Below are 21733 nucleotides of genomic sequence, written 5' to 3'. Positions count from 1 at the left end.
AAACAACTCTGCACCATCCTCTACATGATAGCCCTTCAAGTAGTTGAAGATGGTGATTATATCTTTTCTCAGTCTTCTCTCCAGGCTAAACATACCTAGCTCCTTCAGCCTTTTCTCATAGGACTTGGTCTCCAATTTTTCCTGCAGTGAATTCCTGGGCACTCTGTTATAGTATGCATATTCCTGGATCAATTCTCCATTGTACTATGGGGACCACTGTAACAGAGCCAAAAAAAATTGGGTTTCCCAAATCCAAATACCATACCAGTATTGGGCTTCAGTAATCTTGGAAATACTGTTTTGGGGATTCAATATATCCAAATTTTTTTTAAAAATACCGTTTTTTGCACACCCCTACTCTTGATGTATTAGGTCATGGCTGCCCAGACTCACTTTCCTTGTGGAAGCCCCAGCATTAAAATTTAGAATCATAGAAGAGAAGGGGCAAGCCCCAAGTCTTATTTTGAAAGTGAGCCAGAATGGTGTGGAATGCCTTGTGTTTTAGAAAATGGACACCTTGGGAGGCATTTTGGGATTCTAGGTTTTCTGATTTCCGCAACTATTAAGCCCTCTAGGTAGGTCAGATACATGAGATCTGCTTTCTTGATGGTCTGTACTTTAATGGCAGTTTTTATTATCTTTACTCATGTATAGTGGGAGAAAGCTTGTCTTTCATTGAGTTGAATATTACTCCCAGATGATGGGTAGACTGCATTGACATTTGACATGAGTTGGTCGTGTTCTGACAGACACTTAATCTCCACTGCTCATTCATTTTGGATGGCAATCAAATCAGAAGATCATCAAGATATGGATGGAGAAATATTTCCCCTAATGCAGAGATGAACCATTATGGACACTGCGAGTTTGGTGAACATCCTTTGTGTAAATGTTGGTAAAAAGGCATGGCCTTGATCTGAAAATTTTGCTGAAAGAAAAATAGAGAAATCATCTGCAGGAATGCTATATTAGGACATAAAGGTAGGCTTCCATGAAGTCTATACCTTTCATGTCATCCCCATCAGAAAAACTCCATTATTATCAGTTTCCATTTTGAATTTTTGGTTCCTTATAAACCTGTCGAGAAACCTGCAATCCATAAAAGCCTATCATTCCATCAATAAAGATAGAATGTTACGGGAAATGCTTGGGTCTCCTCTTTTTAAATGGAGAAATTAGCAAGATGGAGACTTCGGTAGAGCGAATTAGGAGCAAAGGATCTTTTCTCCAATGATACGGAGGTGGGGTTTTCAGAAAAGAATACTCCAAGCAGATATATTGTATAATGTTTACTTAAAAATACGTTAAAAAGGTACATTCACACACACAAATACACAATAGAGGCAATCCAGAGGCTAGGAAAGATAGGGGTTATCAATAGGGAGGCTGAGGAATCGTTGAAATGGGTTATACTACCTGGTCAAGGAGAGAAGATGTCCATTCAGCAGGAAAATTGAGAAGGGCATGCACGACCAGCCCTATAGACCAAATTACACAGAGTAACGGGGTACAGACGTCATATGGTGCCCTACAGAATGCACACCATAATGGAGTTTTCGCCCAGTTAATATAGGGTTCCGAGGAGTGAGGACCCTTTAGTAACTATGGGGACCTTAATGGCCGGTGATGGGTCTTAATGGGACCCCTGAATGGATTTCCAGTTGAAAACAATATATCATTATTATACTATATTTGTTATAAAGATGGGCCAGGATGCAGCTTGTTGGGTTTAACACGGTTTGGTTTCGACACCCAGGAAGGAACTCAGTGTAGTAGACAAAGACTTTGAGCAACGTGATAGACATTAGCATAGGAGTAAATAGAAGAGGCTGAGTAATGAGCCTGAGGGATGAGCCACTGATCAGTAGCTGAGGATTAAGTCATGAGTAATAACAAGCAGTCCCCATTGTCCTTATGCATTCTGTTTGGGTGGGGGGTGGGGAGAGGGCCATGTCAAGAGGGTGCCTTTAAGTGATGGCTAGAACAAGCTCTCTGCTCACAGCAAAGTCACTCCAAGTTGCTTGAGCCTCACTGGGAAAAAGCATATACCTTTAAGTTTTCCTTAGCTTACAGATGATGTTCTTCTGAGAGAACACAATAGGGGAGGAAAGAGTTAGAGCCCCTCTCCCCCAGCGCTGTTTTTTAATTTCTTGAAAATACAGCCCTACACATTTGGAAAATAAAGCCTTTTGAAAATGAACTGAAAGACAGTGTATAGCTTGACTTCTGTTATTACTAAGCCATTCTCTACAGTTAAGGACAGCTTATAAATTAAAGTTATGATTCTTACCCTCTAGACAATTAGAAGGATTTGGGGGAATGGCATACAACACGTATGTTAGCAGTCTGGAATGTTCCCTTGAAACTGACTAGACATTTAGGGCAAAAGAGGTGACCCTGAGGTTGCTTCCACAAACCAGATTCCATATATTCTTGCTCACCCACTTGCTGACATGCAAAAATAGTAGGGACAAACTTATGAATCATAAAAAAGCATTCAACAGAGAGTGACGTAATGGGTGACTCAGTCAACTAAGATTTCTATTCTACCTAAATAATACTGTTTAGATCTTCCATGCATTCTACCACTGTGATTATAATTTGCAGTTGCTATTAGTGAAGCCAGCATCACAAAACAGAACTTGCGAGGAAGAAAAATCTGTAACTTATAAAAATGCAAACCATCTTTTCTGTAGCTCAAATTCCAAAAACACCAAGGTATTAAACACACTCATACATTCAATGGCAAAGCTCTGGAAAAATATATTTTTATTTCTAACCACCTGTTTACTAGTTCAGCTCCAGTAGTTGCAATGAAACAGGATTCACTTATAACTACATTTTCAAATAACTATTGTGTATCTTCACAACAATTGTGTGTGAACAACTCATGGAGAATGACCAGAATTGTCATGGTGGGTCTACTGCTTAAGAAGAGGGGCTATCATCCATCCTATCAGGGATGAAAAGTTCTGGGTGTGCATGACCTGGATACCCCAGGCAAGCCCGATCTTGTCAGATCTCAGAAGCTAAGCAAAATCAACTGTGGTTAGTTGGGATGGGAGACCTCCTTTAAAATACCCAGTTGAGAGGACAGGGGTAGGCTCTATTCAGCCACCTCTATGAATATCCTTCGGGCCCCCAGCAGGAGTCACTCACCGGAGGTCGACATGACTTCCAAGTGCAAATGCAAACACACATAAAATATACAAAATATATTTTTTAAAAGGTCTAGGTGTGCTTTAAATGGTGCAAGGGCTTAATCAAAACAATTATGAAAGATTGTGAATATGTTTTGCATTGCCTTTATTATATATACAAAAATCTAAAATTAAATTCTGCAGTCCTCTTACAGTAAAAGAAAATGAACAGACAACCAAGAACAGTTAAAAGAAATATAAACATATTAATGAAGTGTGACAGAGTTCTAGTCTGCAACTGGAACAACGGAATTAGTTTTATCAACTTAGAAACAGTTCCTTTCCAATATAAAAGTCACATATCATACATGCTTTACATGGCAATGACCTACTTGAATCAGCCTCACAAGCTGTACCATACAATTCCTTCCCTACCATAAATTCTGATGCCAGCGCTTACAGTGCTCAATAGCATAAAACCAAGTGCACCACCTACTGGCTAGATGGAGTAAACCACAGACTTGCTTCTATGTTTTATTCAAACCACTCTCTAATTACTGTGAACATCCTTCAGACTTATAAAAGGACTGAAAAACTTGCCTGTGATTTTAAAGTTTTAAACCAAGCAGTTCTATCCAGAATCATGTCAGGCACATTTAGGTCAAAATATAAGCCCAATTATCATTGCTTATTATGTAACACATCACAAAACATTCTTCTAGGTTTTGATGTTTTCTTTTGCCGGTATTTTGTGTTTATATTCAAGAATAGTATTTTAGATTTGGTCAACCAGGTAACACACTGGCAATCCTGCAAAAATACAATGTGAGGAAGTCCTTTAAAAGGATTATCAACTAGATTGTTGTTCTGTGCAAACCAAATCCAAAGGCACTTTCTGCTCAGAGACTCAAACAGCTCTGTAAAATAGTCTAAGAAACTACTTGCTCTGAAGCAAGCATAGAAACTGGGAAATAAGTGAAAGGAATAGCTGTCAGCAAGAAGAACAGAATTAGAGCCATAACTCAGGCTTGTACTTAAACCAAACACATTCTAAATCTGTTTTAAAATATAAGTGCCAAGCCCAAAGCATGAAACAAATGCATGTATACAAACTCTTACAATAATTACAATTCAACTGCACTGTGTAACTGAGCCAGCAGTGGTTCTACTGCTTCTTGTTTCAAAGTTCCAAAATTAGAGAATAATTTCTTTTCTAAAATTTGAAATTTAAGGTAGCCTCATTTGACTTGGCAATCTAACACTAGTCAGTATCTAGTATTACAGTCTCTGAAGAGTGTTCTGACTCACTACCCTGCAAGTCATCAGATCCTATTTCACTTTTTGTTTTTTCTCCTTCATTTCCACATTCAGCTGGTTCATCTTCTGGTGGAACTGGGTTTAGGTCAGGCAGTAGAAAACAGTCATCATTCAGCACCTGCTCAGAGATCATTCGATTGCCACAGCAGAGGAGATTCAAAAGGAGAGATCTAACTTTATCATCCTTAAAAGGAAGGGAAAACCTAGATGTAATAAAATACATCATAAATCAAGAATGAAATAATCCCCAACATGCAGTAGGTAAGATCTTAAAGTTACCCCCTAACACATATTGCTGAATATTACATATTACTGAAAAAGCATTGATGTCCACCAAGTTTGTCTTTGCTTTTTAATACCCCACCTTTCCTCAAGTCCTGTAGCATGAGCAGAGAGGCCAAGATGCACTCATTTCTCCCCCCGCCCCCCCCCCACACCTTATCAAGTAGTGGAATGGTCACATTCCTCCACACACATAGCTGTTTCAGTATTTGAAAAGGTCCAGGAGAGAAACAAAGGTGCCATGCAGCACATCCACTTAAGATCAGAACCCCGTGGCATTCTGAAATCAATTTAAAATGGCTGCAGCATCCTCATGGTATCTACAGGGACACTTATCACGACCCTTGGCACTTACCGTGAGGGGTCCTTCTCCTAAGAGGGCAGGAGGACATCTTGGGTGTTTCGCACCGTCCAATCAGGGAGGCAGGAATCTTAAAAAACTTCCCCTTCCTGTGGCTGTGGGAACCACCCTCCTTCCAGTTCGGGTGACTCCGAGAAGCAGTAAAAAACTCTTGCAACTATCGCCAAAAAACTTGGCATCAGCCTCCCAGACCGACTAAAATAAACTCGTATAGGAAACAAGAACAGGTAAACTACAGGTAGCCTATATCAGAGGGTAAAAAACAGCTGTAGACGAAGGCTACAGGAGAAAAAACCAGACACAGATAGATGCTGCCCAAGGTAGGGCGATAGAAAAGGGGAGGGCAAGATGTCCTCCTGTCCTCTTAGGAGAAGGACCCCTCACGGTAAGTGCCAAGGGTCGTTCTCCCCAAGAGGCGGAGGACATCATGGGTGCTCCCATAGCAGTATGTTATTCAGGGTGGGATCGTCCTACTCAGGCAGCACATGATGCAGGATTCGCCTGCCAAAGGCTGCATCCGCTGACGCATATGCGTTCAACTTACAGTGGTGGATAAAAGTGGAAATAGATGACCACGTAGCTGCTTTGCACACCTCCTCGATGGAGGTGTTCCTGCTAAAGGCTGCATTGGTAGCTGCACTCCTGGTCGAGTGCGCAGTGATCCCTGGCGGTACCTGAAGGTGTAACGCCTTATACGCCTCTGATATACACTGCTTGATGGCGTAGGTAATTGCTGACTTGGACATCTTCTGTCCTAGTCTGGGTGCTGCTATATTAATGAACATGGAGTCTGACTTGCGAATAGATTCAGTTCTGATAAGGTAGACTTTAATTGCTCTTCGCACGTCTAAGGTATGCCATGTGCGCTCCTTGGGATCCGGACAGAAAGATGGCAAGTTGATCTCTTGACTTTGGTGAAATCTAGAAGAAACCTTCGGTTGGAAGGTAGGGTCCGGATAGAGAACTACCTTGTCCTTGTGGAACACACACAGTTCTCGTTTAACTGACACGGCCCCAATCTCTGACACTCTTCTGGCCGAAGTTATTGCCACCAGAAAGATGGTCTTCATGCGCATCATCTTTAGAGGCACAGATATTAAAGGCTCGAATGGTGGGCCTGTTAGGGCCGAGAGTACCAGGTTCAATCTCCAGGTAGGGAATCGATGCACTTGCGGTGGAGAACTCATGGAGGCTCCTCTAAGGAAACGTCAAATATGAGGGTGAGATGAGAGGTTCACGCCGTCCACCTGCTGGAGTACCCAGGACAAGGCCGCCACCTGACGTTTGAGGGTAGCTGGCTTCAACCCAGACCGAAGACTGTCCTGAAGAAACTGAAGAATCTTGGGGACAGAAGGATGTAACGGATTCACGGTTTTTCTCCGACACCACCTGTGGAAGGCTTTCCAAGACATATCGTAGATCCGCATTGTGGAGCTCTTTCTGGATGCTAGGATGGTATTCGTCACATCACTTGCATAACCAAGATCTAATAGACAGCGCCGTTCAACCTCCAAACGGTCAATCTCAGCCAGTCTGGATGAGGATGCCACACCGGACCCTGTAATAGCATGTCCGGGCAGATTGGCAGGTGAAGTGGCTCCGCTATTGACATCTGTTGGATTGATGAGAACCAGTGACGTCGAGGCCACCAGGGAGCAACCAGGATGACCTAGGCCTTTAGCAATCTGATCCTTCTGAGTAACCTCGGAATGATCGGGATTGGAGGAAAGGCGTATAGAAGACCTTGCAGCCAGGGAGATGTTAACGCGTCCGTGGCCTCCGCTTGATAGTGGTAGTACCTCGTGTAGAATCGAGGAAGCTGGTGGTTCTGAAAGGACGCAAAGAGATCCAACACCAGCGGACCAAAGCGCTCCACTATCGTTAAGAAAAGCCTCTTGTTGAGAGACCACTCTCCCGATTGAATGCTCTCCCGGCTGAGCCAGCCCGCCTTGACATTGCAAGTCCCTTTGATATGTTCTACTCTTATAGACTTCAAATGCATCTCCACCCATTCGAACAGCTTCCCGGCCTCCTTGTGAAGGGAACTCGACCTGGACCCCCCTTGATTGTTTAAGTAAGCCTTGGCTAAGATATTGTCCGTTCGAACCAGGACATGCTTCCCGGTGACCTGGTCCTGAAAGTATAGAAGAGCCAAGCGAATGGCCCGGAGTTCCAGCAGGTTGATCGGAAGGCTCGCCTCCTTGGTCGTCCACTGGCCCTGGGTAGGGATCTCGCTGAAGGTCGCCCCCCATCCTGATAGGCTGGCATCCAAGAACAGCTGTATTTCCTTCTCTACGAGGTACGTTCTCCCCTGACGCAGGTTGTGGTCCTTCGTCCGCCACAGGAGACTCTCCTTGACCGTCTTGGGGACTGTCAGAGACATAGGGCACTTCTCCATGATCTGGGTCTGAAAAGGACGTAAGAACATCTGGAGTTGTCTGGTGTGAAAACGACCCCATTGAAGCACCTCTAGATTTGAAATCAGAAGACCCATAAGTCTTGCCAGGGTCTGGAGAGACGACGATGGCTCCCGCACTATCTGACGCACCAACATCTTGGTCCTCAGTATCTTGTCTCCTGGGAGAAAAACAGAGTTCAGGTTCGTGTTGATGACCATGCCCAGGTGTTGTAGCCTCTGGGATGGGTGTAAATGACTTCTGGGTACGTTGATTATGAACCCGTGTTGATGAAGGCAGGATATGGTGTGTAGAATGTCCTGCTCCGCACTCTTCCTCGACGAAGATCTTATCAGCAGGTCGTCGAGATAAGGATGTACATGTATCCCTCTCTGCCTGAGGATTGCTATCAGGTTCACCAACACCTTGGTGAACACCCGCGGTGCCGTTGCAAGGCCAAATGGTAGGGCCCTGAATTGGTAGTGGGACCCGTTCACACAGAAGCGAAGAAACTTGCGATATGCAGGGAGGATTGGAATGTGGAGATAGGCCTCTGTTAGGTCCAGAGATGACATGTAGTCCTGATGGTGCAGGGCTTCCGTTATTGATTTGACGGACTCCATCCTGAAGTGACGGAGCTTGATACGTCTGTTCAGAAATTTCAGGTCTAGAATTGCTCTCCAGTCCCCATTTTTCTTGGACACTGTGAAGAAGATGGAATAGACGCCTTGACATCTCTGCAATGGAGGGACTGGTTCTATTGCCGCAATTTCCAGTAAGTGTTGAATTGCTTTGAGGGTGATGTTTCTTTGTTCTGGGTTTGAGCGAAGAGGAGACACAATGAAACAATCTCGAGGTGTTCTTTTGAACTCTATGGGGTAACCCCACGAAACAATTTCCAAAGTCCAAGCATCGACCCTCGAGGCGGCCCACATCTGCTGGAAGTGTAGCAGACGGCCCCCCATTGGGATAGAGTCCCAGTCATGCTTTGTTGGGCTTGGGTCCCTTCTCAAATTTGTCAGACCTATCGGGCTGATTCCTCTGGAACCGGGAGTTGGAGAAACCCTTTCGGAAACTCTGTTTGGGCTGTCCCCAGGTTGATCTTCTAAAGTCCTGTTCTGGTTTGGAGAAACTGGCGGAGGCACGAAAGGAACTAGACCTGAAGCCTCTTTTGTCGGAGCGTCTCAGATACTTGGGCATGGCCTTTTTCTTATCCCGTGTTTCCACCAGGATCTTATCCAGGGTGTCTCCAAATAGTTTTTCTCCTTGAAAAGGGTAGGCTGAAACAATCGACTTCGAATGAACATCTGCCGGCCAGGCCCGGAGCCATAGACCCCTCCTCACTATGGTGCTCTAGCGGAGAACATAAGGGCATCCAGCGAGGCATCCGCTGAGAATTCGGAAGCCTTAAGGAGTCTGTTGGTACCTTCCAGGACCCTTTTATTTGCGTCTGGCAATAGCTGAGTTAGCCGTCTTATCCAGACGATCGCTGCTCTGGAAACTATAGAGTTGGCCGCAGCTGCCTTGATGGCCAGAGCCGTAGCTTCATGGCTCCTCTTCAAAGCCAGGTCTATCTTTTTGTCCCAGTTGTCTCGCACCGAGCCGTGGCCGTCCTCAGCTAACAGGCCGTGTGACTGTAAGGCTGCGATCGGGGCATCCACCAACGGTACCTGTAGCATATCGTTAGCAAAGGCAGGTAACTCATAGAGCTTCTTGATAGAATTGGGCACCTGCCTGTTGGCATTAGGCTTGGCCCATTCAGACTTCAACTGGCACTCGAAGAACTCCGGAAAAGGGAAAACCTTGTCAGAGGATCTGAATCTGGGAAAGAACTGCGTGTTCCCCTTGGGTTTGTTTTTGGGGTTGGCTAGTGGGCTCCTGCTGCTCGGGGGATACTTGGAGGTCTAGGGCAGACAGCACTTTGGCCAAGAGAGGTTGGAACTCTTCTGCCTTGAAGAAGCGTGATGAGGGTTCCGGAACTGTAAGGTCCTCTATCTCCTCATCAGATAAGAACTCGCCCTCCTCCCGATCTCCCCCATAGGAATCCTCAGAGCGAGCCTCAGAAATGGATCTTTCGCTCTCCATCTGGTCACAGATCAGTGGTTTCTTTGAAGCCCTAAGGTGGCTGGAGCTACCTCTGGGCCTCTTTGGAGAAGGGGATCTGGAGGAGGAGCTGGACCTGGGGGACCCTGGCTTCCTACGGCCAGATGCCCTGACTGCTGCCCCCACTGTCTGCCTTATGGATTCAAAAAATTCAGAAAGAAAAGAGGGTCCCATAAAGGGTACGTTACCCAAGCCCGTCTGGGGCTGGCAGGTCTGTGTGGCTTCCAGTGCAGGCTGGGCATCATCCACAACAAAGTCTCCCGCCTGGAGGTTGGCATCGGGACGTTCCTGCATCTAGAAGCTGCAGGGCTGCAGTCTGTCCCCGTTTCGCGCCTTTTTGCGCTTCCCAAGATGGCCGCCGGCGCTGGGGAAGAGCCCTGATGAGGAAGCCTCCTCCGTAGCTGGGGAAGACCAGCGCCGCCTGCGTCCGCCCTTTAAAGTCTTGCCCCTACAGGGCATGTTGCCGGTAGCCGAGGCAAGCCTAGAGGTCATGCCGGCTCCGGAGGCAGGTCTCTCGGTTCCGCGCCAGGCGTCAGGAACCGGGCCGTCGTCCATGAAGGCGTCTCTTGGCCGACGCGTCATTCTCCCTCTCCTCTGCTGCCGCGGCTTGAGTTTCGCTCCGCGCCACAGCCGCACTGCTCCTTGAAGCGTTGGTGGAAAGCGGGGGGGGGGGGGGAGAAGGCAGAGGAGTCTGAGGGAGTCTGAAGGAAGGACGGAAAGAACAGAAAAGAGGCTGGAGGAGTTAGTTTTAGAAGGCAATACAACAGGGCAGGGTAAGGAAGAGGAAGAAAAATATCTTTCTTTTTTTTAAAAAGAGATAGGAAAGTAATGAAAAGGATAGGAACCTAGCCTAAACGCTGCTACTCCCTGTCGAGGCAGGAAATAAACTGGAAGGAGGGTGGTTCCCACAGCCACAGGAAGGGGAAGTTTTTTAAGATTCCTGCCTCCCTATTGGACGGTGGGAAACACCCAAGATGTTCTCTTGGGGAGAACATCTAGTTGGGCCCTAAGTGTGAGGGCCTCAAACCGTATTCTGTTAAAATGCATACTTTTCAATAATCATGCAACATATAAAATGTGTGTCTTTTTTCCCAAACTACCATTTTCACAATCTGAAGATTTTTACAACTCCAAATATGTTGAAATGCAGTAAGACCTGATACTTATCTTTCTGAATATCTACAAACTATATAGAGCAACCTTAATTCCCCGCCAATGAAATGGAATTCTGACAAAATATTCTATTACCATACACCAAAAAACCCTAACAGCTTTCAGAGGGCATGGGGTGACATATGCCATCTTTCAATATGAATGGATGTTTGAAAGACACACATTGAACTGGAGCACTCCTACGAGACAATATTGCAGCATCATTTTACATAAGATGCAGAGGATTCCATTGTGAAAAGTCCTGAATAATCATGTGGTTCGACAGACTATTTAAAATAAATATAATTATAAGCTTGGCAACTGCTGAATTTTAAACATATTTGTCCAACAAACTCTGAATTAAGACAGAGTATTTGGTACTAAGCATACAATGTGGTAATGAGTTCCCTGACCAAAAAAAAATCAGTTAAGTTTCATCTCACACGACCCATGGAATCCAATTATTCAGGCCTATTTTTGCATTACACTGTCCTCCTTTATACAATTTAAGTTTTAAACTAGAAAAAAATTAAAATATAGATTTCCATTTTTAAAAAAATCTACAGGTAGCAAAAAAGCTGGATTCTTCTGCTCTGTGCCATAAGTAGTCGCACTTGCCTTACCCTACTCAGGGGCTTGAACATCTCAAGACACTTTATGTGCCATAAGTAGTTGAACTTGCCTTATCCTGCTCATGGGCTTGAACATCTCAAGATACTTTAAACAAGACACTTAAAACCATGAGCCAATATCAGTACAAGCATCCAAAAAACAACTTCAGTTAAGCTAAGAGTACTCACCATATTAATCCCATCAATTTGGGGCGTTCCATCATGATTTCTTTTTATTTCCACATTTCCAACAAACAACTACAATTAAAAAAAAAAAAAGAGTTAGCTCACACAACATGCATATCAGAAACTGAACTAAGCTGCAGTTGCAAGTAGCCTAGTTTATGTGCTCAGTTCAAAGACAACTAAAATTACTTAAATGTAATTATTCCATGTCACTATTGTTGATATATGTGGCAGTAGCCAGATGACAGCTCACAGCTGAAGTGACAGTAGATAGACAGGTTGCTTACCTGTAACTGTAGATCTTCGAGTGGTCATCTGTGCATTCACACTCATGGGATAGTGCGCCTGCGCCGATCCCCGAATCGGTACCTAAAAAAGCCCGGGATTTTTCCGCGCTCAGCGCCAATGGGCATGCGCAGGCGTCCCAATGCGCATGCTCACCAGCGCCAGCGCAGGGATCCCGCCAGTTCCTTCCTGACCGCTGGAAGCTCCTACTGGAGGGAGACCGTCAGCAGTGGGGAAGGAGGGCGGGTAGTGTGAATGCACAGATGACCACTCGAAGATCTACAGTTACAGGTAAGCAACCTGCCTATCTTCTTCATGGTCTCTGTGCTTCACACGCATGGGAGATTAGCAAGCAAAGCATACCTGGAGGCGGGAAGACGGTCAACCTGAAGAAACAGCTTGCAGCACCGCAGCTCCCAACCGAGTCCTCTGCTGAGCATGCACGTCCAGCGCGTAATGCTTCATGAAGGCATGCGGAGAAGACCAGGTAGCCGCCTTGCAGACATCGGAAAGGGACATACCCTTCAGGAATGCCACCGACGTGGCCATCGCCCTTGTGGAGTGTCCACGAACAGGTCCAGGTAAAGGCTTCTTTGCCAACAAACAACAAAGTCTGATCGTCTTAGTAAGCCACTTTGAAAGTCTCTGAGACGAGATTTTGGACCCTAACTTGGGGGCAGAATAAGAGACAAAAAGCTGCTTGTCCTTACGAAAACCCCATGAACGATTTAAATAAAACAGTAGAGCACGCTTAACGTCCAGTGCATGCAATCTACGTTCCTCATCTGAGGAAGGACTAGGGTAAAACGTAGGTAACCAAACTTCTAAATTAAGGTGGAACTGAGAAACCACCTTGGGAAGAAAAGTAATGTCTGGAGCTAAGGAGACCCCAGCTTCTCGAAAAGCAAGGTAGGGGTAGTCACAACGCATCGCCGTGAGCTCCCCCACACGACGTGCTGAAGTGATGGCAACTAAAAATGCAGTCTTCCAAGACAGAAGTTGTAAGGAACACGTTGCCATGGGTTCAAAGGGACAACGAGTCAACTTGTCCAGAACCAAAGTCAAGTCCCACAACTGCGGAGGGGATCTGGAAGGAGGATGAAGGCGTAACAGACCCTTCATGAACCTTTTGGAATGAGGGTGAGCGAAAACGGAGTAACCCTCCACTGAACCATGGAAAGCAGAAATAGCTGCCAGATAAACCTTGATGGAGGAGAATACCAGCCCCTCATCCACCAAAGCCAAAAGAAATTCAAAAATTGCCGAAAGCCCGACAGAGTCAGGCGGCACAGGGGAGTCAGCCACAAAGGCACTAAATTTCTTCCACTTCCTCTCGTAAGAGGCACGGGTGGAAGGCTTCCTACTGCTTAGGAGGACTTGCTGGACCCTGGTAGAAAAACCTGATTGTTGATGAACCACGCAGTCAGCTTCAGGTGTGGCACGTTGTGGTGGAGTACGTGCCCGCCCTGAGCCGACAACAGGTCCGGTTCTGCCGGGAACTGGTAAAAGACCCCCCTCGACTGTTGGAGCAGGATCGAGAACCAACTCTGACGGGGCCACCAAGGGGTCACCAGGATGCAACGTGGCTTCTCCTGCACTAGCTTGTGGACTACCCTTGTCATCAAAGGTAAGGGTGGGAACATGTAAAGGAACCAGCCCCCCCACGGAAGTAGGAGTCCGTCTCCCAGCGAGGCTGGATCCGTACCTCCCCTGGCACAGAACAAGGGGCACTTCTTGTTTTCCGCTGTTGCAAAAACATCTAGTTGTGGGTACCCCCAAAGTTGAAACACAGGCTCTAGGAACCGCCATTGTAGTTCCCATTCGTGTGGAGAAGCTCCACCCCTGCTGAGAGAGTCCGCCTGTATGTTGAGGACCCCCGGCAGATGTGTTGCCTTCACAAAAATGTCCATCTGGAGGCACTCCGTCCAGAGATCCAACGGCAGGGAGCATAGCCTGCGAGACACTGTCCCTCCCTGCCTGTTGATATAACACAGGGCAGTGGTATTGTCTGTAAGCAACGCCACAATCCTCCCCGCTATTAGTGGACGGAAAGAACGAAGGTCAAAGTGAACCGCCAGCAGTTCCAGGTAATTTATGTGGCACCGACTCAGCTTCGGTGGCCACTGACCCCCCACACATAGATCTTCCAGGTGAGCTCCCCACCCCCACAGGGAGGCATCGGTAGCGATAGTCACGGTAGGGGTTGGCAGGTGGAAGGGAGCCCCTTGACAGATGTTGCTCTCCGATCCCCACCATTGCAGTGATTGGAGAGTCACAGGTGGGATGGTGAACCTCTTTCGAGGTGAGTCTATGAGAGGATGAAAATGGCGCAAAAACCACAGCTGAAGACCCCTCATTCACAGTCTCGCAAAACGTAGCACGCTTGTCGTCACAGCCATCAACCCCAGCATCCGCTGGAGCTGCTGGGCCGTACCCCACTGTCGCCTTTGAAGAAGCTGTACCAGAGTGATGATGTCCCTTGCTCTCTGCGAAGGAAGAAACGCTCAGTGTTGATCTGTGTCCAGCAGAGCCCCTATGAATTGAACTGTCATTGACGGAGTAAGATGGGATTTCTCCAGATTGACCCGTAACCCCAGAGTGTCTAGGAGACGAAGAGTGATGGCAATGTGTGTTGTTAATTTCTCCCTCGACTCCACCACAAGAAGCCAGTCGTCGATGTATGGGAAGACAACTACTCCCTGAAGACGAAGGTGGGCAGCCACCACACTCATCAATTTCATGAACACCCGAGGAGCAGTAGACAGTCCAAACGGCAGGGCCCTGAACTGGAAGTTCGAGTACCCACTGCAAACCTTAGGAAACGCCTGAACGCAGGATGAATGCTGACGTGGAAGTAAGCATCCTTGAGGTCCAGGGTCGCCATCCAGTCTCCCTGATTGATGAGGGGCAGGATTGTTTGCAGCATTGCCATTCTGAACTTCTGGTACAGAATAAATTTGTTCAGACTCTGAAGATCCATGATAGGCCATAGGCCCCCGTCCCGTTTGGGGACCAGGAAGTAGCGAGAGTAGAAGCCTCCTGTCCTGGCCTCCGGTGGAACTACCTCTATGGCTTGTTTCTGTAGGAGGTTGCTCACCTCCGCCAGCAGAGGTGGGGAAGGGGGAGTGGTAACTACCACAGACTGATTCGGGGTCTGGACAAACTCTATTTTGTAGCCCTCTTTTACAATGGACAGAGCCCACCTGTCCGTGGAGATCAACTCCCAGGTAGGCAGGAAAGGGCGTAGGTGGATGGATGGAACACCGGTGGGGGCGATGACGCGTTCTTGTGAGAAGTCAAACCCCCTGCTTCTGGGGACGAGTCCCCTTGGACTTAGTAGTTGGTTGGCCTCCATAACGATTCCTGTTGTTGCCAGGATAGGAGGGTCGCTCAGCCTGTGACGAACGAGGACGCCAGTGCTCAGGGGAGAACTTTTGGTAGGGCTTTTTGGCCCAGGGCTTAGGCCATTGCTTTGACCTGGAAGCCTTGGGAGCAGTTTGGACGCCTAAGTTCCTTGAGGTCTTGACACTCTTATCGAACTCTTGCAGCGCCGTGTCTGTCGTGGTGCTGAAGAGCCCGTCGCCCTCAAAGGGCAAGTCCTCAATAAAAGATCTAGTGTCCTGGTGGAGGGCCGTCGACCTAAGCCAGGAGTGGCGTCGAATGCAGACTACAGAAGTGATGGCCTTGGCTGAAGCTTCCACCATATGTTTTGCTGCAGCCAGTTGTCTGGCTACAGTAAGCCCTTCCTTTTGCAGTTTTTTTGCTGCAGACCTCTTATCCTCACTTAAAGAAGAGAGGAGGGGGGAGAGTTGTTCCCACACGGCATACTGGTATCTAGCCATGCAGGCTGCATAGTTAGATACCTTGATACCGAGTGCTCCCGCTGAGTAGACCTTGCGGCCCATCCCGTCAATCTTCTTCCCTTCCTTATCTGGTGGGGGGGAATGAACCTTCCGAGCCTTCGAGGAGGAGGAGACTACAACGGAATTTGGTCTTGGATGGGTGAACAAAAATTCAGCCCCTGTCTCTTGGATCCTATACATGTGGTCCAGTCGTTTGGAGGAGACCGGCGTAGATGAGGGCCTCTTCCAAGGCTCCTTGACAGCTTGGAGGATCACCTTGGTGACTGGCAGGGCAACCGCAGTGGACATGTTCCTCTGCATTATATCAAACACGTTGTCGTCCACTACGGGTTCTGGCTGAGTAACAGGCAGGTTAAGAGTGGTCGCGATCCGTCGCACGAGGTCCCCATAGGACTTCAGATCCTCCAACGGTGAAATCGGAAGATCCTCAGCCATCTGGGAGACCGGTGAAGGTTCCACGTCTCGGGCATCACTATCTGACTCCGACGACGAAGACTCCTGGTGGGCGGAGTGCTCCGAGAGCATCGGGGTCGACTCCCGCGGAGGGGATCAAATCAGTGGCGATGGGCTTCGACCGGGACCAACCGTCGTTCCGGGGGAACCGACACTGATGCCGACGCCTTTCGGAATCGATGTGAGACCCTCGACATGGAGGAAAATTCTGATTCTTGCTCCCAATCCGGGTAGTCCTCTGGGTACCAATGGTACGATTGGTACCGGGAGTATGGAGGCTGCCACCTGCGCTGCTCCCACGGTGGTATCGGGAAGCGGTGAGGTGCCTGGAGAGGTTCCATCTCTCGCCTCTCTTGGGGTCTGATCTGAACCGGTGGGACGATCGGCGCCGAAACCTCCAGCTCCGACGCCAATCCGCTGGCGGTACGTCGACGCGAGCCGGAAGATGAGGAGCGTTGGGTCAAGTCAATCTCACGCTCCTGTTCGGAGGCTGACTGACGAGGCTGGACCGATGGACTGCGGCACGGGGAAGATAAGATTTTCCTCGGCATCACAGGAGGCGCCGATGTCGATACGTCGACCGAACGCGAAGGAGTGTGGGGTCGCTTCCGCTTCTCTTTCGATTTTGCCTTCTTAGGAGCTCGGGTCCCCGAGTCCTCTCGGCGCTTTTTAGCGGGCATGTCCACCGAGCCCTCGCGGGAACGTTTTGTGGAGCCGCGCTCTTCCGGCAACTCAGTCAGAGTCAGGGTCGGAGCAGCATCGGCCGATGCAAGCTCCTGTGCCGGGGTGTCGGTCGATCTCGGTGCCAAAGACGCCATCGATCGCTGTGGCCGAAGCGCCAATTCGGTTAACGCTGCGGATAACCGGGCCGCATGGTTCTTTCTCGTCTGTTTCGAGAAACGAAGACAATGCGGGCAAGCTTCCACTCGATGCGCCTCTCCCAGACACAGCAGACAAAGGGAATGGCGATCTTTTTTCCGCAAGCACGGCAGCGCTTGAAAAACCCCCAGCGACTTTCCATAGAAGGTGGTCGCGCAAAAACCGCTCAGAATAGTCTGAGGGGAAAATCGGGGGAAAAGGAGGACGAAATACCCCGAAGGGCAGTTCGCCACACAAACAGAAAAACGTTTTGTTTTTTTTAAACTAACTAACAACTAACTAAGAAACAGCAACGGGCTAGGAAAACGAGAAAAAAGGGCAAAGCCAAGAATTCTCACCGACCGGGGAACCAGAAAGGTAAACCTCTCAGCGCAGCGGTCAGAAAGGAACTGGCGGGATCCCCGCACTGGCGCCGGTGAGCATGCGCATTGGGACGCCTGCGCATGCCCATTGGCGCCGAGCGCGGAAAAATCCCGGGCTTTTTCAGGTACTGATTCGGGGATCGGCGCAGGCGCACTATCCCATGAGTGTGAAGCACAGAGACCACGAAGAAGATCATCTGGCTAGAGGGGGCAACGTGGCAGAGTGCCAAGTTGCATCAGCCAAGGTAGAGTCAGCATGACTCAGCACTGGCCTGATTGGTCAGTCATCCATGTAAATTGTATAAATGTACAGAAGTACCTTGATATGTGTTGGGAGTTTGGATGGTGAAGGTGTGCAGAGCATTTTGTCAGTCTGAGATATATTCTGTAAATAAATGTACATAGCTAGTTTAACAGCTACTGTGTGCTAGACTTAATCTCTACGTCTTCTGTCACTGCACTCACTGCGAAGTGGAGCACCAACACGGTTATGGGCTCAGCACGCTTACGCTGCGCCAACGGACTGTGAGTGTAGTTGGAGAAAGACGGCTGAAATGCTCCAGAGTGGAGAAGGAAGCTACCTCGGCAGAGGGGACCAGCAGTAGCTGAGAAAGCAAGGCTGAGCAGGATGGCTACAGCGGCGGCTACAGTGCTGATTGAAAAGCTGACTTCTACCAACTATAACGTGTGGGCAGTTCGTGTTGAACATTTCCTGAAGAGAGAGGCTGTGGAATGCCGTATCTGCTCCTCCAGAGGAACCCACGCCAGAAGATACCATCCATGACCAGAAGGCTCTTGCAACCATAATCTTGAGGCTATCTGATGGTCAGCATGTCGGAGGAAAACAGCTGGCAAAGGAGGCTTGGGACGCGCTCAAGACCGTCTATGTACAGACCACAGGGGGCTCGCTGATAGCGTTAACCAAGAGGCTGTATCGGAAGAGGATGCAGACCGGAGAAACGGTGAGAGAGCATCTTAATTCTTTATCTGCATGCTTTCAAGAGCTAGAGCAGCATGGCAAAACAATCCCAGAAGAGGATAAAGTATACATAATCCTAAATTCCCTGCATGAAAGGTTTGATATGCTGTTAATGGCGTTCGAGGGCCAAGACACAGAGAGGCTAACCTTGAGCTACATAACAGGGAAGTTATTGGCAGAGGACCAAAGACAACAGGAATGCCGCGAGCAGAAAGCTCACATCCAGCAGTGCCAGAGGAAGCCAGAGCCTGTAAGTGAAGGAGTTGCTTCCAGCTGGCAGCAGCCACCAGTGGAGAGGGTGCTGCAGGTAAAGAAAAAATGTTTTTTGTGCGGGAGTGATTCACATCTGCGAAGGAGCTGCCCAGAGCGACGGAGAGGCAAGCAGAGGTCGTCACAAAACCAACTGGCAACACTGGTGAGGACTAACGTGCGTCTGCAGAAAACTCCGTGGATTATAGACTCTGGAGCCACCCAGATGTTTTGCAATGAGGAGATTCTGTTGGAGGACACTAAACCAGCAAGCCTTAAAGTCGTGAGTTTGGCAGATGGCAGAAAGGCTGAAGTCTTATGCCGAGGAACTGTCTACTTTTCTGAACTGAGAAACAGATTTGTAAATGTGCTTTGTGTGCTAGTTTGGAGAAGAGCCTATTAAGCGTCTCTGTGCTGACTAAAGCAGGCTTTAATGTATTCTTTAATGAGCATGGTTGTACTATATCTAAGGCATGTAAAGTGCTGGCCAGAGGTATGCTAAATGATAATGTATTTGTGCTTGACCAAAAGGGAGTAAGAGCACAGGTGGTTTGTAACCGGCAGCCTCACCATAATTGTATCCACAGGTTGCACAGGAGGATGGGGCATGCCAGCTACAATACTCTAAATAAGACCCTGGCTATTCTGGGAAAGGAGAAGGTTGAACCATGCAATGCTTATCTTGACTGCAATGTCTGTAAACAAGCAAAATCCAAAGCTTACGCCGTAGCAAGAATGAGTAATAGGGTCTCTGAGAGACCTTTATAACTAATACATGCTGATATAATCGGGCCGTTTGCCCCGAGTGTGTCTAAAAACAAATTCGCCTTAATCTTGGTAGATGACCTTAGTCGCTTCACTTGGGTGTATGCCATGCAGAAAAAGTCTGATGTGTTTCCAACTTTTAAGTACTGGTCTAAATGAGTGCAGAGGCAGCTAAACTGTAACATCAGTGCCCTGCAAAGTGATCTGGGGGGAGAATTTACAGGAAAGGAATTTACCTCCTGGCTCAGAGACCAGGGAATTCATCATAGGTTGGCTAATGTCTCTACCCCGGCAGAAAATGGGGTAGTGGAGAGACGTGGGGGCATTCTTCAGACAATGACTCATGCAATGTTAAAAGACAGTGGGCTAAAAATCTTCTATTGGGGGGAAGAGCTAAAGACAGCGTGTTTTCTGATTAATAGGCTTTGGACTGAAGCAATAGATGATATACCTTACAGAGTTTTGTATGGGAAGAATCCCAACTTAAACTTTCTGAAAATCTTTGGCACAAAAGCCTGGATAATTATTCCACTCAATAAGCGAAGAAAAGGAGGTCCCAGGGCAAGAAAGCTGTTATTCCTGGGGTATCAAAATAGAATGAAAGCTTACAGGTTCGCTGATGACTGTAATGCAATAAAGTTCAGTAGGTCTGCGTCATTCTGCGAGGACGATAGCTGGAGCAGAGTGCATGCCAATGAATTGCCCAGTGGTGTAGCATTACCAGCACAGCAGGCTGAGAAGGGCATGATAAACAAGAAATTTCCTCGGGTGAGGAGGGGAGTGTTAAACAAGAAACTTCTCCCTCAGAGGAGGATGGGCAAAGAGCTGAAAGCTCTATCAGTGCAGAGGCGGTAAAGCAAGAAATGGCTGATGAATCTGATAACCTTCAGGCAGGAGTCCGAGTGTCATCCAGAGTAAATAAAGGGGTGCCTCCGAAGAGGTATGGCTATGACACTGACGTAAACTATTTGCCTACTGCAGAGCCTCGGTGTTACCAAAGTGTGCTGGATTTAGACTATGGAGACTGATTGTAACAGGCTGGAAACTAAAGAAAGAAATGAAACTCTAGAAATACAATGCAATGTGTTAAACTGGTAAAGGTGCCAGCAAATGTGAATGAAATGGGCTATGTGAAGCCAATTAAACTAAGCTGCCTAGAGGACGTGTGTATCCAAGCAAAGGCAATGCTGGCTACTACATGTATGTTGACACAATGGTACTGAGAAAAGCCATAAATAAAGAACTGGTAATGTTAAAGCATTGTAACTCTGAAGACAATGTTGCAGATGTATTCATGAAAAATGTAACCATTGAAAGATTTGTAAAACTGAGAGAGCTGTTGCAACTTGTAATCTGATCCTGAGGGGTGTTGATATATGTGGCAGTATCCAGATTACAGCTGACAGCTGATGTGACAGTAGATCATCTGGCTGGAGGGGGCAACGTGGCAGAGTGCCAGGTTGCATCAGCCAAGGTAGAGTCAGCATGACTCAGCACTGGCCTGATTGGTCAGACATCCATGTAAATTGTATAAATGTACAGAAGTACCTTGATATGTGTTGGGAGTTTGGATGGTGAAGGTGTGCAGAGCATTTTGTCATTTGTTTGGTGGCCTTGACCTTCAAAGTCCTATATGGTTTGGGACCAACATACCTGAAGAACCGTCTAATCCCTTATGAACTTGCTCTTCCATAATGGTCATCTGCAGAGGCCCTGCTTCAGATCCTCCTGCCCTCTGAGATCAAGTGGGGGGCAGCCCAGGAAAAGGTCTTCTCAGTCGTGGGACCAAAGCTCTGGAACTATTTCTCCAGGGAGATTTGTCTGTTCCCTTCTGTTGCTGCCTTCTGCCAGCAGGTGAGGATTTTGTTTTGTTTGGCATTCCCTTAATGATCCCTCCTTCCTAACCAATGTTTTTGTTTTGTACGTATTTTAATTCTTTTTAAAGTTGTTTTAATGAGGTATATCTGGAAGGCAGGTTTATTTATTTTTTAAAATTATGTATTTTAAATTGTTCACTGCCTTATAAGAGCAGAAAAATGGGATATAAACTTTGTAAATAAATAAAAATACATATGTTAATGAAAGAAAATGGTGAGTTGCTACAGCACCCATATCACTAAGATCCAATGTGGTCATTGCACAGCACATGTCTAAAGTGCAGTTGGAAAAAGACAGGAAAACTCGTAAGTGTGGGAGTTCTATCACCAATGCACATGCTACTGCATTTGCAGCAGTGATGAAAGTAACGTGGAGAATTCTTGTTGTGAAGAAGAAAACCTAGTTGAGCCACACAGCAAAATCATGCATTAGAGTCCTAAGCTGGTTTTTTTATGTCATGTCTCCAGAGATC

The 21733-nt window shown here is 47.4% G+C and overlaps 1 protein-coding gene across 2 annotated transcripts in view; it reads right to left on the bottom strand.

Annotated features, from left to right (window-relative positions):
* Positions 1-3289: 3289 nt before the first annotated feature.
* Positions 3290-21733, bottom strand: part of STK31 (serine/threonine kinase 31) — a 78531-nt gene continuing 60087 nt past the window's right edge. For both annotated transcript variants that reach the window (XM_060248649.1, XM_060248648.1), the window contains exons 23-24: positions 11552-11620; positions 3290-4641 (exon numbers count right to left, since the gene is read on the bottom strand). In XM_060248649.1, the coding sequence (XP_060104632.1) occupies positions 4402-4641; positions 11552-11620 (309 nt within the window). In that variant the 3' untranslated portion in view covers positions 3290-4401. The remainder of the gene's footprint in view (positions 4642-11551; positions 11621-21733) is intronic.

This window comes from Heteronotia binoei, chromosome 10 (assembly GCF_032191835.1).
Source record: "Heteronotia binoei isolate CCM8104 ecotype False Entrance Well chromosome 10, APGP_CSIRO_Hbin_v1, whole genome shotgun sequence".
Classification (NCBI taxonomy): Eukaryota; Metazoa; Chordata; class Lepidosauria; order Squamata; family Gekkonidae; genus Heteronotia; species Heteronotia binoei.
Note: the sequence above shows the minus strand (reverse complement) of the source record. Positions and strands in the feature narration are given on the sequence as shown.